Source organism: Etheostoma cragini, chromosome 5 (assembly GCF_013103735.1).
Source record: "Etheostoma cragini isolate CJK2018 chromosome 5, CSU_Ecrag_1.0, whole genome shotgun sequence".
NCBI classification, from domain to species: Eukaryota; Metazoa; Chordata; class Actinopteri; order Perciformes; family Percidae; genus Etheostoma; species Etheostoma cragini.
In genome coordinates, this window is record NC_048411.1 from 11,022,085 (window position 1) to 11,044,664 (window position 22,580).

General features: G+C 40.0%; 1 protein-coding gene across 2 annotated transcripts in view; it reads left to right on the forward strand.

Annotated features, from left to right (window-relative positions):
* Positions 1-22,580, forward strand: part of bmpr1ba (bone morphogenetic protein receptor, type IBa) — a 49,724-nt gene that overhangs the window by 6,368 nt on the left and 20,776 nt on the right. The window contains exon 1 of one of the 2 annotated variants that reach the window (XM_034871126.1): positions 17,139-17,587. The exons of the other annotated variant lie outside the window; for it this stretch is intronic. Coding sequence (XP_034727017.1) covers positions 17,482-17,587 — 106 coding nt within the window. The 5' untranslated portion in view covers positions 17,139-17,481. Of the gene's footprint in view, positions 1-17,138; positions 17,588-22,580 lie in introns of those variants that run through there. 2 annotated transcript variants of the gene reach the window in all.

Below are 22,580 nucleotides of genomic sequence, written 5' to 3' on the forward strand. Positions count from 1 at the left end.
CCTCAGCCTCTTCACACACACACACACACACACACACACACACACAGACCATGTATGAGAAATTAGACGGGAACAGGATGAGAAAAGAAAATTATTAGTCAAGATGAGTTAGGGTGAAATGCCAACATTTTTGCAGCTGTATCTGAAGGACACACTTCATTAGTACAAATCAGTACAGACGCATTCATTTATCCTCCGTGTACACACAGACACACACACACACACACAAACACACACACACACACACACACACACATCAAGGTTATTTTTGTGCTCTTCAGGGAGTAATTACAAGATTGAGTTACATTGAATGACTTGAGCTGTTGTTGATACCTTAACAAATTTAACTGCATGTTCCTCTTACAACCCTAACCTTGATTACCCCAAGCATCATTTCAATAAGAGCAATGAAACAGCTGTTCAACATAAAGGGATTATTTTATTCAAAATTCAAAAAGGAGTTTAGAATGATTTTAAAACTTAAAAAATGTAAAGGCACCTTTTATTGGTTTAGACACATAGGCTGAACATGGCGCATAATGAATAAACTTTTTTTTTTACTATCTTTGATTACAATAATGTGGAAATTGAAGGCGCTGTTCTCAATATTTGGAATGGGATTGCCTCCACGCGGCTCTCCATTCTTAAACCATTCTTTAACGGCGCCTGTAACTAGGCAGCAGCTGCAGGAATGTATAGAAGACCACCCAGATCATGACATGATGATGACTGGGAATGATTCACTGAGACACAGAAATCAACAATTGAAACCTTATAAAAGTAATTATGAAAATATTCCTGTTTTATACATTAGTGAGCTACAATGATACAATGAATATATTTGTTGTAATGCTGTACGCTCCTTAAATCAACATCATGTGAAATCAATCAAAAAGCATGTAATATAAGAATGGGGAAGAACTGACAAACAACACAGAGAAACACTCAAATTAATGCATACAATTGTGTACACACACAGACAATCAAATTAGATTGTGTGTTGCAATGTCTGCCGCTTGCTGTGTGTAATCCCCCCCCCCTTCCTATCATCCTAAAGCTATCAGAAAGACAATAATTCCCCAAAAAAAGAGTGTTTAAGCATAGAAAGGGTTATTCATTAGTCAAAGTGCATGATTTAACGAGCTCTTTCTCTCTGCCGTTTGTTAAACAGATGTGCGATTGATGTTCAGATCAGATGATTTTCTGCAGTCATTTGTTTCTCTGTAGGATTCCTTGCTGCCATTTGATGTAGCATGGCACAACATAACTAATATTTACTGTATATATCTACTCCTATTGTCTTTTTTTGTCCTATTTGTTGACGTGGCAGTGCAGATGCAAACTCCCACTGCTGATCAGTTTGCTGCTTTGATGTGCAACAACTGCACACAAAAACACGCATGGGCATGTTTCTATGTGTCAGACCCGTAAGCTTGGAGTGTAAAGGTCATTCTGAGGGGTCAGAGAGTCAGTCTTGTGTTTCAGCTATAGAGGAGGGCCTCTGTTGCACACTTAATGGACACTGTGAATAGTGTCTTCCAAGAGAACAAGAGAGGGATATGGTGGGAGTCAGGAAAGAAGGAAAAACAGAATAAGAGGATCATCATAATGACGTGTTAGGGTAATGCAGTGGGTATTTTGTCCACATATTTGTCCACATATATTCATTTACATATATGTATGTATGAGTGTGAATACTTGTACTGGAGTGGTCAGAGTGGGAGTGTATGCATGAATGAATGCATGTTTTGTGTGTTAGGTATGTCTGTTTCTCTAAGTACATAAAGGGTCCATGGTGGGAATACGAGTACAAGTACCTGCAGTGAAGTTAAGGATCCCTGAATAGTGAATGCTCTATATTTGGGAGCTGGACCGAGGCTACTGACCCTGACACCGACCCCACACCTGTGCTGTGTGTGTGTCTGTGGACATGGTAGGAGTGCATGTGGGATTTAAATGACTGCTTCTGCCTTTCTTATTTTGTGTCGTGGTGTGTTTGTGTGTGTGAGCATGCACGTGTGTGTAGTGTGTATTCCTTGTTGTCAGTGGAAGTTACTTTTCAAACTAACTAGTAACTACTCCAGTACCTACAGTCAATATTAACCACTTATATAATAATTTTTAATTGTTAAAGGAATGAAACTCAGTGGGGTACGTACGCAGTTACCAAAAGCAAGTTAGGAAAGCATGCCTAACATGCAAAAAGATAATAATTTTACCCCAACACATAGTAACCATGCCAAAAATGTGCATCTGCATATTTTTGAATGCCTACAGAAAAGGTGAAGACCATTTCTTTTCTTCCTTAAATCAAACACTTGCTTAGCACAAAGTTGACACAAAGTTAGTGTAGAACTCACTACACTTCTTCCCATAGCCTAACTAAACTAGTAAAATATCAAAGTCAAACATTTAACTGAATAAATAACAGAGAAATAATGCTATTACTATATTAGTATTTTACATTGTTCCTTAAACAGAGTTGCACATTACAGACATTAAATCTCAATTTAGCAAACCCACCAGAAGCAGCTGTTCGCTCCTTTTTTTATCTCTATTCTTGCAGTGTCTGTAATGAGACTTTTTTCTTTTCTTTGATAGTTTTACAAGAGTGTAGTATGGTTTTCCTATTAAAGTTAGAAAAAGTAGACCTCCGTTGCTTTTGTGTGTGAGTGTGTCTGTGCGAGTAATCACTGTCAGCCAATGCGTGACCAGTTTCTCAGTTCTTGTTCCGTATTTAGGTCTTAGGGTTCAGAGGTCATGGGGGTCGAGAGGCGGGATGAATGACTGCCTGTTATCAGGTGGCAAACAAAAGAGAGAGAGTGTGTGTGTGTGTGTGTGTGTGTGTGTGTGTGTGTGTGTGTGTGTGTGTGTGTGTGTGTGTGTGTGTGTGTGTGTGTGTGTGTGTATTTAAGAAAGAGGAACAGGAAACACAGATTGAATGACAGAATGAAAGAGACAGAGAGATTGTGATAGGTGGACATATAAACACAAACAGGAGACAGAAGTATACAGGCTGGCACAATAAAAAACAAAGCGCTTCACTGTAATATGAGGATAGGCTGACCTTTAGCAGCCACAATAACATCTACTTCCTTTTTTCCTTTATTTTTCAAGCTTTTTTTTCACCATAATACTCATTTAATAGCCACAATCTTGCCACATTTCATATTTCCTCCACACACTTCACATGGTGGGTTTAACAATTAATTTTCCCATTTAATGATTACATTTAAAACCAGTAAAAATGGTTTAGGGTTGAAATTGTGATGTCACCAATATTTATGTGCATATATACAAATAAGCTTACAAAGCCGCCTCCCCAACATTTTATGAAATCCACATAATGTTTAAAAAGGTATTGCAAAATAGCTAACTGTGTGATAGAAAGTATGGATACTAACCTCAACTTTTGGTTTTTGCACTCCACTTTTTGTATCTTCTTGTCAATAAACAGACATTTAAAATAAAGTTATGGCTGCAGATTACGTAAAAGATAGTAAAGGAATGGTGGTAGTAAAATTGTACAGATATTTGAGGGTTCATGGTAACTTAAAGGTTCAAACTTGTTCGGGGTAAATGTGGATCTGTTAAGGTTTTTCCTTTCTGTCACGGTCTATTCAAATCTTAGGTTTGAAATCAATAGTCTATCTGTATCCCTTCTCTCTGTTTTCTGTCCTTTATCCTCTCTCTTATTAATCTCTCTCTTCTCCTGAACCCTTTCCCCCCTCCTTTCATCTGTTTTTCTCCCTCATTTCATGCCTCCCCCTTTCTTTTCCCTGCTAATTGCCAATTGTAGCATCCCGGGAGCGGGGAGCTCATTAATTGGTGAAGAGGAGACAGGTGGCGCCACTATGTTGTGATGCTTCTCATTAGTGTGTGTCAGTGTATTGTGTTCATGTTGTGTTTGTGTGTTCATGACATCCACTTCTGCATGTCTGTACAAATTTTGCCTTGTTTGTGTGTGAAAGTATGTCTTCATATTGTGTGTGTATGTATGTCTCTGACGCCTACATGCATGTGACTGTGTCTGCGTGTGTGCGTGTGATTGTGTGTGTGTGTCTGTGTGTGGTGCCCCTGCTTGTTGGCGGTGCTGAGCCCCTTCTCACTGTAATCTCTTTGTTTATGCAGTGCGAAAAGGGCCTGGCGGGGGCATGAACTCCCCACGCTCTCATCCCACTGGGCCACTCACCCCTAGTAGACCCACATGCCCCCCCGCCACCCTTCCTGACACCCCGCTTTGCTCCCATCACCTCCCCCATCTGACTCAATTCCTGCCCATTTCTGTCCTCTCTCCCTGTGTCCCGTAGTCCCTCCTTCCTGTCCCGCTTTGTTAACATCAGAAACTTAAGCTGTACATTCTGCAAGAGGTCAGAAAGATGCACCTAACTATACTGTGGGACACCATGATTAGTTTTTTTCAAAAGTGTGAGGCACTGTACTAATTATTGTGTTACTCGTCGTACATTAACGTAATATGGCCGCTAGGAACAGACAACATGTAAATAACACAACTTTAAAAATTACTGTAATTGCATTTCTCCTCTTTTGGTGGTGGCTAACAGCCTCCTTCCACCTCAAGCTAGCATGTCCCGGCCCAGTCTGTCTGCAGAGTCAACCCTTATAAATCAAAATAATGAACAAATAATGGCCGTGCAAAGCCTGAAGACCGTAACACAATTTTGGTCGAAAACGAGTTAGTGTAATTTTTTGGAACAATAAAGATCTGCTTTCTAATGTGGACAAATATCTTGAGTCAAATGCATTGTTTTGGGGAGAAAATTGTGTGTTCAAAATTAAGTTAAGGTACTCTGCTTTTGTTTTTCCGCCCATCAAAACGAAGTTACTCTTTGCCTCGCTGGAGTTTCAGTGTCACAGGCTAGCTAATCCATAGATATACTGTCTGTATATGCATGACTGTTATCAATCTCACATCGTGACTTTTTGCCCAAAGACAGCGTTGTGGAGCCTGAAACGGGAGACTAGAAAAAGCCATTCAGGTAGTGTGTTGTTGGGTGGCCCCAGTAAATAAAAGGCTCCTGTTATCGAAAAGATTTTCAGTGTAATGGCACAATATCTAAATGATTTTGACAATGTGGATGAGGTCGTTAACATGGCCATCCGTATTCATTTGAGCCAGATTATAGGCTATCTACCGCCCCCCCCTGTAAATGTATCTCTATTCACATGTTTAGTTGTGGTGTGGATCTAACGTTAAGTCACACTGGACACAAAACCCAGCTAAACCAGACAACATGCCCTTCAGCTTCAAGCACAATTCGTTCGGATATAAGCACTACATTTTGGAAGATAGACGGGATTATGCACAACTATGCCCGTGCTGCACACACACAAACACACACACACACAAACACACACACACACACACTCACACACACAAACACACCTGACTAGTGTTTATCTTAGTTTGCCACATATCTTGAAATATGGACAAATTCTTGTAAACCTAACTGCTGGCTATTCTATGCTGGAGCATTTATGGATGTATTATTATATTACCAAAACAAACCAATGTGGCTACTTAATATGCATAAAATGACGCTCATTTATGTTTATGTTCAGGTCTTCATTCTTGATGATGATGCTGGTTGTATTCTGGCCCTTCTGCAAAATGTAATTGATGACCCCTGACCTAGGACTAGTTATAAATTATGTAAATTTGTACAATGATATGGTATTAGGCCTAGACGCATCTAGTTTGGATTGACATTGATGAAAATATTACGGTCTATATACTCACTGACCACAATATTAGGAATACCAGTTATACCAAAACATAGGATGAGAAATAGTATTGTTTTATTACAATTTTACACAACAATATTGAATAGGGTAATACAACACAGTAGGTGATATGGGAGTTGAAAAGCCACTTTGTGACCTTCATATACAAATAAATTACTTCTCATTTACATTATTTTATATTTACCTTTATAGTATGCCAAGCATTACTGTGCCATGATGACTAGATTTTATGTAGTTGTCATCATTAAAATCATGAAACAATTTGATTTAGTGATCAGAAACCAAATGAGTGATAAAATGGAATACAACGGCAGAGTACAGTAACTTCCAAATAAGGGTCAAAGGTCAAGTTTGAGTTTAAGATTTGTATGTAGATAAATAATTTCGTCACAGAATTTTGGTTTTAGGAATAGATTTCTGTTCAGTATTCTTTACATAGATTCAAAATACTAACATCAATAACTAACTTTAAATACATTGCCATCAATAGTCGTGCTTCCATTCAGATATTTTTCTGCGTGTTTTGAAGTATCGCAGTAGAAAAACTGAATGGAAACGGCTACATTTCATACAACTCTCTCAATTGGGCAGAAACGTTTGCTTGTGGTGTTTTTTGCCTTTGTCAAAAAAAAGTTGTTGAAATGGGATAAGGAAACTATCACGGTACAGTGGCGGACTCAAATGCACCACTCAGACAGGAAATCACAGCTAAGTACTTTTATTGTTCCAAGAACAATGCAGGCGAAGGTACAGCAGAAGCAGACAATAATCGTAGTCAGGAAAAAAGGCGAAAGTCCAAAAACACCAGGGAAACAAACAAAACTCTGGAGAGAGTGACATACGACAGCTACAATCTGGCCACTGGGAGTAGGAATGGTGAGTATTTAAGCACTGGGATATGGGACGCTGAAAACAAACAGGTGAATCAAATTAGAGGCAGAGCTGGTAATCACACGAGCAGGAAAGCAGAAAAACAGCGTAAGACAAGATACCTGAAATAAGAGCGGGTGATTACTACAAAATAAAACCGGAAACACTGATATCAATTAAAAACGGAATAAAAGCATGGAAAAACCTGACAGAAACATCTTTGCCAAATAAGGTCTGATGTATGGAACATTTAACTCACAAGGTCAATCAGGCCTTTTTTTGAAACTCAGGTGTCTAATCCCGCGGACAGCATGAGACTTGGCCATGAATCACGGACATGAAAGAACAGTTGAAAATTTTACAAAATTCTTGAAAAAATCTCCATTTTTCTTTTGTATTGTAGATGGGTTAGAGGCGGTTAGATAACCAGGGTGACTTGTTTTGTTTTGTTTTGGTTAGCAATCTCCACTTCTACTCTGTAGTACTACTGGCAACAACCTCCATGGTAACCTATAGCGTCATTTGTCAACCAAACTACGCTGCAGCCCATGTATTCGCTCCAATCCAGTTGATGGAAACGCACCTATTTCACTTTTTTTCCTGAAACATTTTAAAAGTTTGCTTACATTTCTCATGACAATTGAATGGAAATAGCTATTCTCTTTTTATTTATCTTTCTTTTTCTTCATGAATCTTCCATTCTTTGCTGCAGAGTGTCTGTTTTAATGAAATGACATACTTCTCCCCCCATTGATTTTGGCCCTCACCTCTAACCTCTCTCACATTGCTCTCCTTTGAAGTCGTCAGTAAACAGGGATTTAAATCTCTGGCAGTATTTATGATTGTTTGGTAAAGTCTATGAGAAAGAATTACAAAGCTCCAGTGTTTTTTGTCTAACAGATGGTATTATTGGTTGGTCAAATGGCGACCTTTTGGCAGCTCTAGAGGAGCTGGTGTTGTGGGCAACGATGTGTGAATAAGTTAGTGTCTGTGTTCATGTTTGTGTGTCTGGATTAGTGGACGTGTCTTTGTATGCGTGTGTCCATGTGTTTATGCAGGTGTGGAGGTTACCGTCGGTTTGTAGGTCAACCCCCTGCCCCCGGTGTCACCTTGCTCTGTTTGGCCCTAAACAGCCACCATAACAGGTCTCTTCTCTTCTCTTCTCTTCTCTGCTCTTCTCTTCTCTTCTCTTCTCTTCTCTTCTCTTCTCTTCTCTTCTCTTCTCTTCTCTTCTCTTCTCTTCTCTTCTCTCCAGACTCACTTTTTTGTCTTTTGTCTCTAATCCTCTTTACTCTTCTATCTTTCACTGATAATTGAATTATTGCATTCAATAAGTGATCCTTCTGTAAACTAATCTGCTTATGTTTTCAGATAATTTGCTGGTGCTTCTTTCTGCACAGTCAGTTAGTTAATACATTGTTTTTTTTTCCATTCAGAACTGTTTTGTTTTAGACGTCATTAATATTTCAATATGATGACATAAAGAAATATCCTAAACACACAACACTCATGCGTAAGAATAATTAATCATTGTGCTTGGCATGTGTGAGTGTGTGAGACAAAGAAAGAGAGCTGGAGAGACCAACAGTGACTATGACAAGCAATAGAGACAGAAAGGTTTTATTGGGCTTCACTATTCTTGGCTGCAGGAACAGTTGTCATTGGCCTTTGGAACACGTGTAGCTCTTTTATTAGCGTAAGCTCCCACTTTAGGTGGTCCTCACCACCTATTCAGGGCAAAATGTTTTGAATAGGCAGCACCCCATTCTTGTAAATCAGTGTCCTAGGGCATCCCAGAATGTGAAGCAAAAGAGCTGACATAAATAGAATTAGCATAAACAACTTTAAGTAATTTAGATCATTTGGTACACATTTTACACATCAGCTGCTATTTAAACTTCTTTGAAAGGCTGCTTCCTCAAACCGTTGCAGTTATGGCTCAACCAAAACAACTCTGAACTCTTGCAATTATTTTGCCTCATGACAGACATGTGCCTCCTCCTCTATAGCTGATTGAACTCCTGTTGAACTTTTTGATACCGTTGAGTTCAGAAATAGTAAGCTTCCTCCTTTACTGCTTCTCATTGTTTGATAGCAATCCATACAGTGTTTGATGCATGTTTCAAACCCTGCATTTTCTACAATTATTTTAAATTGACAGTAGGAACTAGGGGTGGGGGAAATAAACGATTCTTAGATGCATCGCAATTCTCTCTAGAACGATTCGATACCCAATTCTGATAAGTTAAGAATCAATTCGTATAAAAAAAGAAAATCTCTACCTTCAATCATGACTGAGCCTCTGACATGGAAGATTACTGTGAGAGACGGTGACTTTCACAAGCACGTTTAAGGCTTAAACAGGGAATGACTACAAAATAAAAGCATTAGTAGTCAAAACATTTCATTAAAACGTGTGTGTGACAAATACTGTATATGTGAAAATCTAACAAACTCATTTATAAATACATTTATAAGTACATATTTTTTTAATCACGCATGGGAGTGTACATAAAAAATTGTTGCATCAAGATGCATCAATAATCGGTTTAGAATCTAACCATGAGGTGCCCAGACATTCCCACCCCTAGTAGGAAAAAGGAGGCTGCTTTGTTTTCCAGATTAGAGCAATGGCCCCTCCAAATGTCTGTGCACGGCCCCGTGCAAGAGGTCAGAAACATATTACTCGCACTTTTATGATAATTTGTTATACCTTCAAAGACAGTAGTAAGTGTTAGGGATGCACATTTTAGTGATCCTACTTTTTATCAACTGATAGAGATTTAAATACCCAAACTCAGCCAATGCAGTGTTTCCCTCAGCGTTATTACTTCTGCATCACCGTTTTCAAACCATCTTTTTTTACATTTCCCAAAACCAACCTTTTACCCCCTCCTGTGGTATTTGCTTTAGCTGTTAAGAATCATTTTTCATTCATGAATAGTGCCTCTATTACTGGCATTAGTACTTTTGATAAACACATCGCATTAGGGATGTGTTTATCAAGCTATCAACTAGCTAATACACACATGATTGTTCTTTCAAGAACTTGTAGAGAGCTTTCGGTGACGGTCGGGCCGGCAAGCCGCTTCGCTTCTAACACCCTCGCAAGACGCTCCCTGTGTGGTATGGTGCAAAACAGCGGTGCAGCAAGGGTCACTTCTGCGCATGGTGGAATTTCGGAGTACAGCAGACCAACCTGAACCCATTAAAAAAAAAAATAATATACTTTATTCCATATGTCAGTGCATGTGTCCGATATTTTGTGTGCCAGATGGAAACAGAAGTGAGGGCCGATCTTTGTGGGTTGGCTAATACATGTTAGTGGGTGGCTGTTGATCGTGATCCTAAGTTATTTGGTAATCTGTTGCAGATTTATGAATCAGAAAAGAAGGCAGACAAAGATCCCACAGAGCAGGTGGGACATCTTGCACTCTCTGTCAGCTCCTACTCAGAAGTAGCTGTCACACAACTCTTCTGTCTTCTGCAAACAATTCTGTTACCTTAACGGGACGTTTTCAACATTCCACCCTTTTGGCCATTCAGTTCCTTCTTCAACGGCAGTGTCCCCTGCTCTTCACAGGGGGCCAAATAGACTTGGCTTCTTCAAGACTGAAAAACACGGCGTATATCACTTTCTCCTTACAAAGTATATTATTTATCCAGCCATCTCTTGTTCTGACTACACTTGATTTGATATACATACCCTCATAATTTATTGATGACACTACAAAGACTGAAAGTATATTTGAGCCTTTAATTTGTGGTTTTTCTTTACCGTGTCTGTGCCTTAGAGAAAAGTAACAGGATACCAATCCCATTGAAATCCGAATGAAAACATTGTATTCGCTAGATGGCTTGAAGGGAAACTCAGTCCTTCATTTTAGACATACAGTAAAGCAATTAAGAATACAAGAAATATTTATGATATCATGATTACAGAGGTGGCTTTCTGATGCTCATTCTCAGTTTTGTAGTACCTCACCCTAACCACACCTTTCCCTGTCAAGGAGTTTATGGTGGTTGTAAAGTGATACAGTGACTGGTTTCACAATGACAATAACAAGCTGTAAAAGCCATTCCCAGTCTATCATTAGGTCTTCGTTAAGTTTAAAAGGCTTGACACCTACCGCTCTGTGTCTGTGTGTGTGTGTGTGTGTGTGTGTGTGTGTGTGTGTGATACTAGTCACAGTAACTTCAAATGGATAGCTCATGTTTCATGGGCAAAGAGATGTGTTTGCAACCCGTCTTTATGAAGGTGATGTTTACATGTAATTGTATAGGTATGTAGATATGTGTACGTTTCTAAACAATAGAGAATAAAAGAAAGAAAACGAAAAGAAAACATCTTTATTTTTAATTAATGTGTGAGGTGATTAGATTTGAAGAGGCCTTGAAACGTACGTATACACATATGTGAGAGAGAGTACATTGAGTTGACTAAGTATTAAAACTTAGAAGTTTTTTGTGCGGCACTTTTGGATTTCAAATTGCACTGATTGGGGTACCACAAAATGTCAGTTTGATATTAATTTAACGTGTGGTAATTTTATAATGCAGGCCATGTATACTTACTTATCATGCTTAAAGAACGACACAGCATTTTTTTTCTCCAAGTAATAAGTTAAGGAACAAGTGTTTTTTTTTCTTATATCTTCCTGCTTCTTCATTCCTTCTTGTGTGTATAATTTATCTTTTCATCACAACTCTGTTGACTTTCATATTGATTTGTCTGTGAGAAAGGGTTAGCAGTGGTGTGAAGTGCTTTTTTTTGCTAAGGTCAATCAAGAATTCATCAGAATTGAGTTCAGAGTTTGACATTATAGACTTCTTTTCTGTCGCCTCTTATCATCATCATGCCACTTCCTTAATCTACGCGTTATCCCTTCTTTTGTTGGTTTGATGAGTTGTGTGTGTGTGTTTCTGACAGGAATAGGTTTAGGTGGGCCACAGTCACATTAGGCTGAAGTTGTTGTTTTGCAACGAGCCGGGGTGAAAAGGTTTAACACTGTTCATAGGCAGCCCCTTCACTCCATCCTTCATCATCACGCTTTTCTGCTTCTCCACTCCACCCCTCACACATTCCTCTGACCAGTTTTTCACACACTCCCTACTTGCCTCCGTCAATAAATCTGTAACACCTTCAAACTCCCTCCTAACAACTTTCCACTATTTTACATTTTTTGCAGGACAAACATGATTTTTGTAGTCTATTTGGCAACGCATATTCAAATTTTTTTATTTATTTGTGGAACAAAACAAAACAATACTACTTCTCCACTGTATATGTCTCCCTGAGACAGAGAAGAGAAGAAAGTACAAATAGACTGTAATAGGAAGAGGAACTATACTCTCACACACACCTACAACCTACAACCTCCTGCACATGTTCTCTCATTCTTTCATTGTCTGTCTGTCTCTCTCTCTCTCTCTCTCTCTCTCTCTCTCCATAGACCATTGAGGCAGAAAGGATTGCTATGTAAATGCTCCAGTGAATAGGGGTGAATAGGCAGGCTTAAAGCAGATTATGTTAAATTTCTTGTTAGTTTAAAGACACGCTGAAGTGAATTGCTGGGGATTAGCAGATGTGCTGCTGCGGCGCAGAGGTGTTTCCCTAAAATGTAGTTAATCCCCTGTCTGTTAGTCAATTCACACATCAAATGAAGGGATAAATGCTGCTAAAAGTGAACCAGGAAAAGGTAAGGTGGTCGTTAAATCCTCAGGCACAGATGACATCCCAAAGCGGAGATGATGTATTTGAATAACAAATGTGTTTGGATGTTAAAGCACAAATATGCCAAGTCCATTTATACGTCTTTGGTAATGACAAATCCATGTAACCACAAAGACTTGTTGTGTGGTTTTTCACAATAAACACAACGGTGTGAAATGCATGTGCTTGTTATTTGTCATATTTTGAATAGCTGACTGTTGAAGGAACAGCGGTTTCATTTGACAGCAGAAAAAGTCCTTATTATCTCATATTGTATTAAAGTATCAACTTAAAATAGTACTCCTCCGATTTAGCATGTTACTTCTATAACATTGTCAAACTCCCATTTAAGTGACACTCCCACTGCTGCAAAACCCTGCGGCAAATTGCCAGATGACATTCTTCAGTCAGAATGCTCCCTTATGCTAATAACAGCTACTCCAAACTCAAGCTGAGGTGAGGAGTGGGCTGCAGAAGTCTGGTAAACTCACTTCTTTCTAACTCCATGCCAACAGATTTTTATCATTTTTCAAAATTTTAGTCTTCAGCCTCAACCAACCCTGCCTCAAGTGAAATTATCAGACCTTGCACAGCTTCCTCTGGAGTCACAAAGGGGTTTATACAACTTTTCACACATATGCAGTAGTATTCCCCAGAACCTGTTAACAGATATCAATGTCTAAAAAATCTGTGGAGTTGACTAAGAAAACATGTTACGAACATTTTATGAACCAATAAAGAACAATTAATATCCAAATTTGCAGATAGATGTTTTTTACTGGAGAGCGACGGAGGAGTCTGACTGAGCCTAATGGCCGTTTTATGGTTGAGCGGTGGACCCTCGCAGACCCCTCCGCGTCTACGCCGGACCCTACGCCGTAGCCTAATGTTCACCTCTTGAAAAATGTAACTACGCACGTCGCTTGACCGCGACTTGGTAGCATTGCATTTCCCCCCAACTCATTTTCTGGTTCACCTTTTGCATAAACAACATAAAAATCAAGGAGAGGGTTAACTTTTCCTTCTTCAGATTTCCCACCGTGGGCTGCAAGAACAAGGGAGACACTTTGTTTCTAGTAGTAGATGGCTTTAGGCAGCATGGTGGTTAGCACTACCCGTTACAGCAAGAAGGTTCTTGGTTTGAATCCAGGTCGTTCCGGGCCTTTCTGTTTTTGTATGTCATCCCCGTGTTTGCGTGGGTTTCCTCCAGGTTCTCCGGTTTCTTACCACCATTAAAAGGTTCATGCTAGGTAGGACTAGAGTTGAAAACACTGATTGGCTAATACTGGTGCATTTACAGAAATGTTGAATAATGTGTATTGTCCTAATCAAATAAATAAATAGAGAGGGTACTCATTCCAAAGCTAATTGCCGTCACTCTCTCACATCTCCCTTGCTTTAGCAAACATTCACACACACACACACAACGCACACACCAGCCAATTTACATATGCTATGACGAAAGCTTTGCATGGAACCTCCGAACAACCATAAAATGTCCTTAACAAATGATTAAAGTGACGTCAGTATAAATCCTGCAACCTGGCTAAGCCAATGGTTTGACTTCCAATGCTGTGAAAAATGTTGTGGTTTCCGAACTGCAGTGCTTCAGCAGATTACAGTAAGGATGAGAAGAGAAACATTTGGAAAATGAAATGTCTGCTCCCAGCGTGCTTGGCATTGGTGGAATTTGACCTTAATATACTGTAGAAGTAGCTCTTCAGCATATGGCAGGTTACTGCTTTCCACTAGCAGCGAGACACTGGAGCCGACACTTTGTCCAGCATGCGACACTTCCCTTTCAAATTCACAAGGAAGATACATTAGTAAGAAATCGGAAATAGAAAAATGTACCGGGAGCAAGCACTACTCATAAACAGCATGTCCCATTTGCATTGTAATTTGAGAAATCAGAAAGTGAATGTGTTTTGACATTTCTACAGCCACGGCAACATTAAGCATTCTGAAAGAAAAGTCGACGTTCTTTCAAGGGTTGACGCTGAAAGCTGCTGACGTGGGGAAGATGTTGTGTTATGACAGCCTGTCAAAAAGGATGTGAGAGTGAATGCTGAGTTGAGAGCATATTGACCCCAAGCACTAGCTGAGACACATCATCTGAATGTGGAAATGGATCATGACTACCAGCATATATAAAACAGAAGCTGTTTTCAGATTCAAATGTTTTGGAAACTTTATTTTTGATCTAAAATAGAAATGTTGCATTTTTATGACTATGTCCTTCTTTTATCTCTCTCTGAGCCCTACTGTCCATCACCCTATCCTCCCCTTCCCAGGCATCTTTTCTCCCGACTCTTTAACTTCTCCACAATACGTTACCAACCTCCATTCATCTCAATCCTTCAGAAATCTCTCCTTAAAACCATCTAAGACAACATCATCCTTCTCAGATCTTTCCTTTTGTTTTTCATGTCAGCAGCCTTTTCTTTACTCTTCTTTCTTTTTTAGTTTTACTGCTCATCCTTTGCTTGTGACAGTCTCAGCCATTCATCATATCCCCCCGCATGAGGGTGACATGCTGGAAGAATAGTGTGTGTGTGTGCGTGTGTGTGTGTGTGTGTCACCAGCCTAAAATACCTTAAAGTAACTGTTTTAAAAGGGGTCATCCTCAATCTGCATATCATATCATGTCCTCCAGCGAATCACAATACTCTCTCTCTCACACACACACACACACACACACACACTCTCGCTCTCTCACATACACACACACACACACACACACTCTCGCTCTCTCACATACACACAAACACACACACTTCACAGCTAGTGGCGATCGGGGGCAAATGCTGTCACAGTTTTAAAAAGGCCCCCTGTGGTTAGACATGCTTGAAATGACATTCTGGTTCACTGGAGGAGGGGAGTGGGAAAAGGAGCGAAAGGTGGAGGGGGGGCAGCTAAGTTAGTGGGTAAAGATTTTTTTTTTACAGGAATGATAAAGGAGACCGCTTTGTGATTTCACATTTTTCATAATTCAAAAGCAACATACAGCCCAGAAGGTCTCCTAAACAGATAATTGTATTCTTTTTTCTACAGTTACATTAGGTTTTTCTTCTCAGCACAGGTGGCAGCACAGCTAGTGGCAATTTGGAAAATATGGGCACCACAGAATCAAATAGTTCTGAAGTTACGAGAGTGTGTAAATTAGGGCTAAATTGCCAGAAGGATTTACAGTGCTTGATATTTATGAATTCATTTCCATCGACAAAACAGATCGGGTTGGGTTTGTGGCTACATAAAACCATCATGCATAATCATTGTAAATCCTAAATATCACTAGCTTAAATGTAAAGCTACCAGAGCATCTTTACTAACAGGAAGGTCAGCTACTGTGTTGAGGTTTGTGTGGGAAAGGGGCTTCTGACAGGAGGGGAGAAGGGGAGACAGAAGAAGAATAGGGCAGGACTGTTTATTTATGAAGTGATTTTTTCTTTCATCGAGGAGCGAGGGACCCAGGCTGCCTATTGTTTGTCACTAATGAACAACATGAACGAGTGTGAGAAAGAAAAGAAGTGCAAAGAAGAGCGGCGGCTACAAACGAGACTTTTGTACTAAAAGCACACACTTACTCACTCACAGTCACACTCTTACACACACACACACACATACACACAGTAAATGCCTTACAGGCAAGAGGATAGCTCTGAAGAGGAAATGGTCTATTAGAGTGTCTCAACCCATTTATTTATTAGTATAAAAGCGCCAGGCTAGGATGATAGGATCTCTAACAGCTTCTTTAGAGTTCCTTTTACAGCTACCTGATTTTCTAACAGCACATTACCGCATGAATACATGTTTTGTCAGAGGTTTTCCTGAATCCAGGTGTCTTTTTGGTAAATTCATTTGTTGTATTCTGTCCAAACACCGCTATCTCGTGTTTAAACTGTATGAAGAAAAAGATGTACTAAGTAAAGAAAGATGTTTTTATGTCTTCTCAATCAAGAAAAATTGTTTTGGCTATGGAGTTATAAAACATTATTTTCCATTGGCCTCTTCCGATTATGAGACATATGCACATATTTACGTATGGTGTAAATTCAGTCTTCTCATGTAACAAAAGAAACAATTGAAAGCCACTCAGGTTTGGCACACCTAAAGTAGGCCCTTGCTAGTACTTACTTTGCCACTTGGGCTACTGGTGGAAGCATGCAGGGTAGTAGTGACAGTGTCCACACTGGTGGCTGTTACTCTGGACAAGAGCACCTGATACATTACATATTCCAATATCTAGAGTTAGACTATGCACACAAAAATCAGGACCCATTATCATAATGAAAAGTAAGTTGATTGATGTTTCTGTGATGTGTAAAAAGATGATGGAACTGTAGTTTAAATGGTTTATATTCTACACAATGATTTTTCAATCTATCATCTCCGATGTAACTCCTGCTACACTATCTTTGTAGTCTATAGCTTCAACCGACTATTCATTCCACTTTCACCTTGTTCAAAGGATTCATGCAGAAAATGAAAAGTGGAAAGGATCATTTGCAAGCTGTTAAAGGCGCTGAATCCCACAGATCCTGCTGCTTGTTTTCAACATCCTCTTCACCCTCCTCCTACGTTTTACTAAACTCCATCTTGCTCCTGTCTGCTCCCTGCCCCCGTTTTCTCTCCACCCATGTCCTCCCACATTGTGCGTGTGCGTGTGTGAGCGGTTCAGCCCTCCCTACTAGGCAAGTGAAGTAAACTCCCCCTTTTTGCCCCTCTCTCTCTCTCTCTCTCTCTCTCTCTCTCTCTCTCTCTCTCTCTCTCCCCACCTCTCTCTCAGCTGGGCTGCTACTGTCAGACTGGGTTGGAGGACAATCAACTGCAACTGCTGCCGCCGCCACTGGTGTGTTTTGTGTGGTGTGGACTTTCTCACGTTGTGGTGGACACACACACACCCACACACACACACACACACACACACACACACACACACACACACTTACACAGGAGCTTGCATGCCCTGTACTCCCCCTCCCACCTCTCTCTCTCTCTCTCTCTCTCTCTCTCTCTCTCTGGCACATACATACACACACTCAGAGATAGGCAGTGGGTGAGTGGCGGACCCTGTCGTGTGGAGTGTATTGAAGAGAGGAGAAGAGGGGAGCAAAGCGGCAGACTCTACCATGCCAGTGCAGAGAGAAAGGCTGGAGCGCTGTCTCTCTCTCTGTCTCTGGAGCCGGTGTCCTCTGCTGTTGCTTGGACTGTTCTCTCTTCACACACAAGCACACGGTGAGTTACTGCAAAGCTTTTTCTACTTCTCAACATTGGGGCTGTTTTTGTTTAGTTTTGCTGTGAAGTTTCTCTGACCCAACTGATTTGCTTTATATACTTTGAAAACTTCTGTTGTTGTAAGTTCTTCTTCTCCTTACTACAAACAGTTGTGGTGTTTTTGTTCTCTCAACTGTGTGTTTCACACCTTGAGTCTTGTATGTAGTGTGGATACGTGTGTGTAACTTTAAAAAAAGTTGCATCCTAAATCTGTGCTCTGCAGTGTCGGAAGTCTTTAAGGTACTTGTAATGACGATGCTCCAAAACCTTGCAACTGATGTAGACATGATCCTCAACAGAAGACATGTAAGCCATATGATGCTTTACATCTGGAAATGAGTCATGTTTGATGCTAAGTGTCTGCATCACAGCAGCATGTGTAGGATTTAGTTAAGGCAAGCGGCTCAAAAAAGTCTCAGCTGATATACAGTCTTTTTCATTTTATTTTCCAATCGTTAAATTACAGGATTTTTGTAGTGCAAGCTCTCGGGTTTTGCTTTTTTGTTTGACTGATAACAATGAATTTAAGACAAGAAGTACACTATTATAGCACAAATGTGTTTTATTATTGATTATGTGATCACTTTCCATTTCACACAAATTTAGAAGTTCTACAATTGCTTTGACATGCAGTTTCATATCTTCAATCACAGTTTGTTGGCCGTTTCCTTCAAACAGACAGAGAGATACAGTGTATTGTCACAGGCGGACATTGTTACCGTCAGCTCCATCAGCCGCTTTGTCTTTGACCATGTTTGGTATCTGGAGTGTGATTGGCGAGGTGTTGGCGAGTGAACGTGTCGGATTTATCAGTCTGTTATGTGCCGTGATGTGTGTCATTAAGGTTTGGCCCTGCGCCTCTGTTGTTTTGCAGCATATAGGTTAAACCATGGCACAGCCATTTTGTAGATTATCTTTATTCCCAAAAGTCGAGTCGATAGAATTTTTATAAATATATTACTGTTCGTTTCAGAATACAGGGTTGGACAGTGTTTCTTATGAGTGATAGTGTCTGTGCCCTTTTTATTTTCTCTCTTTGTTGTTGGTCTATTTAAAGTCATTGGAAATTGTTTCAGCTGGGAGCCCTGATGTTAAGCCAGCAAAGGATCATACCTCATACTCAGTGCGCTACGTGCTGAGGTCGTCCTGCGAGCTCAGGCTGCATGTCCACCCCTCTTTCTCATCCATCTTTCCTGTCATTGTCCCAGGCTGAGTCGGCTTTCCTATGGAGTCCATGCTGTGTTTCTTTAGATTTGCTTGCAGATGCTGTATTATCATTTAAAACCAATCCTTCAAAGGAATAGCAGGCATTTTGAATACCATGAACATGTAAGCTTTTGCACTGCACACACTGATTTCACATGAACACAAACAATTAAAAAGATTTCAGACTTAGAATGCTCTGTCCAAGAAGCTGCAGAACAGCTGCCAAACAAGACCAATGTGAAAACTGACATAAAGTTGAACCTCTACCAATTGAGTTCATATTATATCAGAAAATGTAACATTTTGTATTGCTGCAACTGCTGAAAATGGAACATATAATACAGCTCATAAGTGCAGTTTTGGCTTTGGTATCAGGTGGGATATGTAATGTTTCAGTCCATTTAAATTCCAGTGTAACATTAATGTGCCAACTGTAGACTAGTGAAACAAGATGAGTACTCACAACATTTCTTTAGCCTTCATGCCCATTTTCCCAAAATTACTGCTAGAGGTGCTCTGACTCTCTTTACTCAGTCTCTATGAGGTAATTAATCAAAAGTAAGAAAACTGTTAAACTGTAAGAATTTTGCTATGGTTTGTACTAGATAAGAGCATTCTCAAAATCCCATAAAAAAAGAACAACTTGTGCACACATTTCAGCTTGGATTTTTTCGGTTTCTAGCTAACTAACCAAACCGGCCCTCAGCAAAATGCCCAGAGTGTGAATTTGAAAAACAAACCTTTTATCATTTATTTCTTACTTTAAATGCCAGTTCCAAAGAGTTGAAAGTGCCCAAGGCCTTCTGGCAACAACCTCATTCAGCCTCATTCATTGGTTGACACACAGGTGACTGATTACCCTGCATTAGATCATGTGACTGTAACTGTGACTCAACAGACAAATATTTAATTTCTGAAAAACTGTATGAAGATTTAGCAGGTAGAGACGGCTGTTTGCATATGTGTGGATTATCTGTACCTCACTTTCTCTTTTCCTCACTGTATTCTCCATCTTCCTCACCACTCTAAATCAACACACGGGTGCTTGGTAGGCCCCTGGCCAGCTAGTGTTTCCTGTTATAGCCACAGGTGAACTGGAGTCATTACAGGTTTTAGACAGGCAGTAGACAGCTACCGTGTTGTGTCTGCATGCTTACAGTTTTCCCTACAGCATGTCTAGGCCCTTGACTCAAACAATGTGATGAACGATGTGTTCATCATTCTTCAAGGAGAAATGAGAGCATAGGGAACTCACGCTTTGTAAATCACACACACACACAAACACAGATCCTCTTGTCCTTCCACCTACGCCAGGCTGCAGCCTTCAGTGTGAGTTCTGGGAAGTGAGGAGTGAGCGTGATAGCTTACATTTCATTGTCCTTGCTGGAAATAAGCACCGCTGTATCAGTTTTCACAGTCAAAGCTCTGCCAGTTGCTTGGCTTTTGTCACTGCCCGCTAATGAGACTGTGTTGCTTGCTGCAGAATTTCAGGTTTTGTTTTAACAGAATAAAGCACCCACGCGTTTTTGAGTCAAATAATCAATCCACACATGGTCTTGTTTAACACTGTGTTCTCTGAGTACTGAGAATGTGCAGTACCACTCTACAAGTCCCATCTCATAGCAATCTGCTTCTGGTTTTCCAAAATTTGACAAAATCTGTGTACTACATAGCTCTCTCTCTCTCTCTCTCTCTCTGTCACTGAACACATGCTTGATCATTTTAGGTTTTACTAAGTTGATGTTTTTACACAAGAACGTATTTCCTCAAAACTTTGTTCCCGCCCCTAAACAAAGGCATATTGGAGACTCTTAATGTTGAATGCTGTTGTGTCTGTTGTTAGTTTTTGAAAACAATAAGCCGTGGAGGTAATACACAGACAATCTGCATGCTCTATTTGCATCCATTGTCACCTGCCAATGAAATTGATGCATTTCATCACCTCAAAAGCATTCAGTTAAGTCTATTTAGAGACAAAAAGGGTGAGTATTCACATGGGGTACTTAGTTCTCCCAATGTTATTGACATAACTATCAGCTGACTCAGACACAAAAACAGCAGTTTTCAGAAAAGAGAAACAGAAGGCGTGAGAGCTGACTCTCTGTACCAAACTGCTAGTAGAGCTTTAAAGCTTCCTGACAGGATGTGTTGTGTTCCCTCGCTGGAAACTGATACCTCATCAGAAGTAGCGATGTGCTGGCTATAAAGCTGAAACGCAGAGTTTGTTGAAAACAAATTGTTGTCCTGAGGTAAACTCACATCTTAGATTTAGCCTTTTTGGTGTTCTCTGTGTGATGTCTGAAATCTTTTCTTCAACACAGCAGGGGCCACAAATCGTGGTCTGCCCCTGGGAGTTTGTGAACGGGTGAGGGTTAACAAGGTGGGACCCGAAAGGCCAATGTGGTGGCAGATATTGAGGATAGAGGGGTTAAGTGACAAAGCAATGTCATAAATATGTGCCCCTGATATGCAATATTTGACACAGCTCTCTGTTTTGAGAAATAAAAGTAATTTTGAAATTACTTCCAAAAGGTCATTTCAGTATGACATCCTGTAATGGATACAGATCCAGTAACTTCTGTCCCAGTCAGATTACCGGTCTGGCCTTGACTTCTTAAAACACAGCTGGAGCAGGGGACTGTGTGTGTGTGTGTGTGTGTGTGTGTGTGTGTGTGTGTGTGTGAGTGTGTGTGTGTGTGTGTGTGTGTGTGTGTGTGTGTGTGCGCGCGCAGATGCGTGTGTGTGGTAGCAAGTTTAGAGACAAACAATAACTTGTAATGTATGTAAAAGAAAAGTTTTAGCTACAAAGATTTTTGGCATTTTCATTTTTTTAAAACTACTCAATAATAAATGCTATATTTAATATTTCATAATAATAAATAATAATAATAAAGTACAATGGGAAAAGTAGGTTTCGGTAAAACACCTTGCACACATTTGCTTGATGAATTACAACAGAAATGTAGTTCACACTCTGTAGTTTGTACTCTGTTAGGCTGGAGCTAAAGTTTGCAGTAGTTTTACCCGACAGCTGTTGGGGATTTAAAAGTATTAATCATAGTTGGTTTTTTACTAGTGAAGTTGTGGTTGTTATTTTGACGTAGAGTCCTGATAGTGTGTGAGCTGAGAGCTCTCGGCACAGTACACTACAACATAATACGGTGATGGACAGATAACAGGTGAAGCAGAGCAAAGCATAGCTGGCTGTCATTGCCTCAGTGCACTGGGACTATAAGGGCTTAGGGTTTTCCATGCATTTGTACTCTCCCTTCATCATACCCACCCCTCCACCCACCCTTAGCCTCCCGGAACAATTTGTTTGGATGGGGAAGGGTGATTTGGGCAGACAGTAACTGGACATTGTTTTTGTGTGTGTGACATGGTGTTTGGAGGTAAGACGGGTAATATACATGAAAGAGGTGGAATTGTTGGGGTTTGAAGAAGAAAATGAAGAGAGAGGACAATCCATGTCAGGGGCCGGAAAATGCTTTTCATATAGATACACAGAAATGCACGAACTTACATGTCAATATACAGCAGAGATATTCACAACATTATTCAATCAATCTGTAAGTTATTCCTATTTTCTGTAGGAAATCTATACTAAATAAAAAATAGACTAAATGACAATCACTTCTTGAAATCTGAGCTAAACAGCCTATTTAAATTATCCTTAACCTTCCTCTGGTGTTAGCTTTCTGCTGCCATCTGAAGTGTTAGCGGGTCATTTTGGACCCGTGTATTAAAT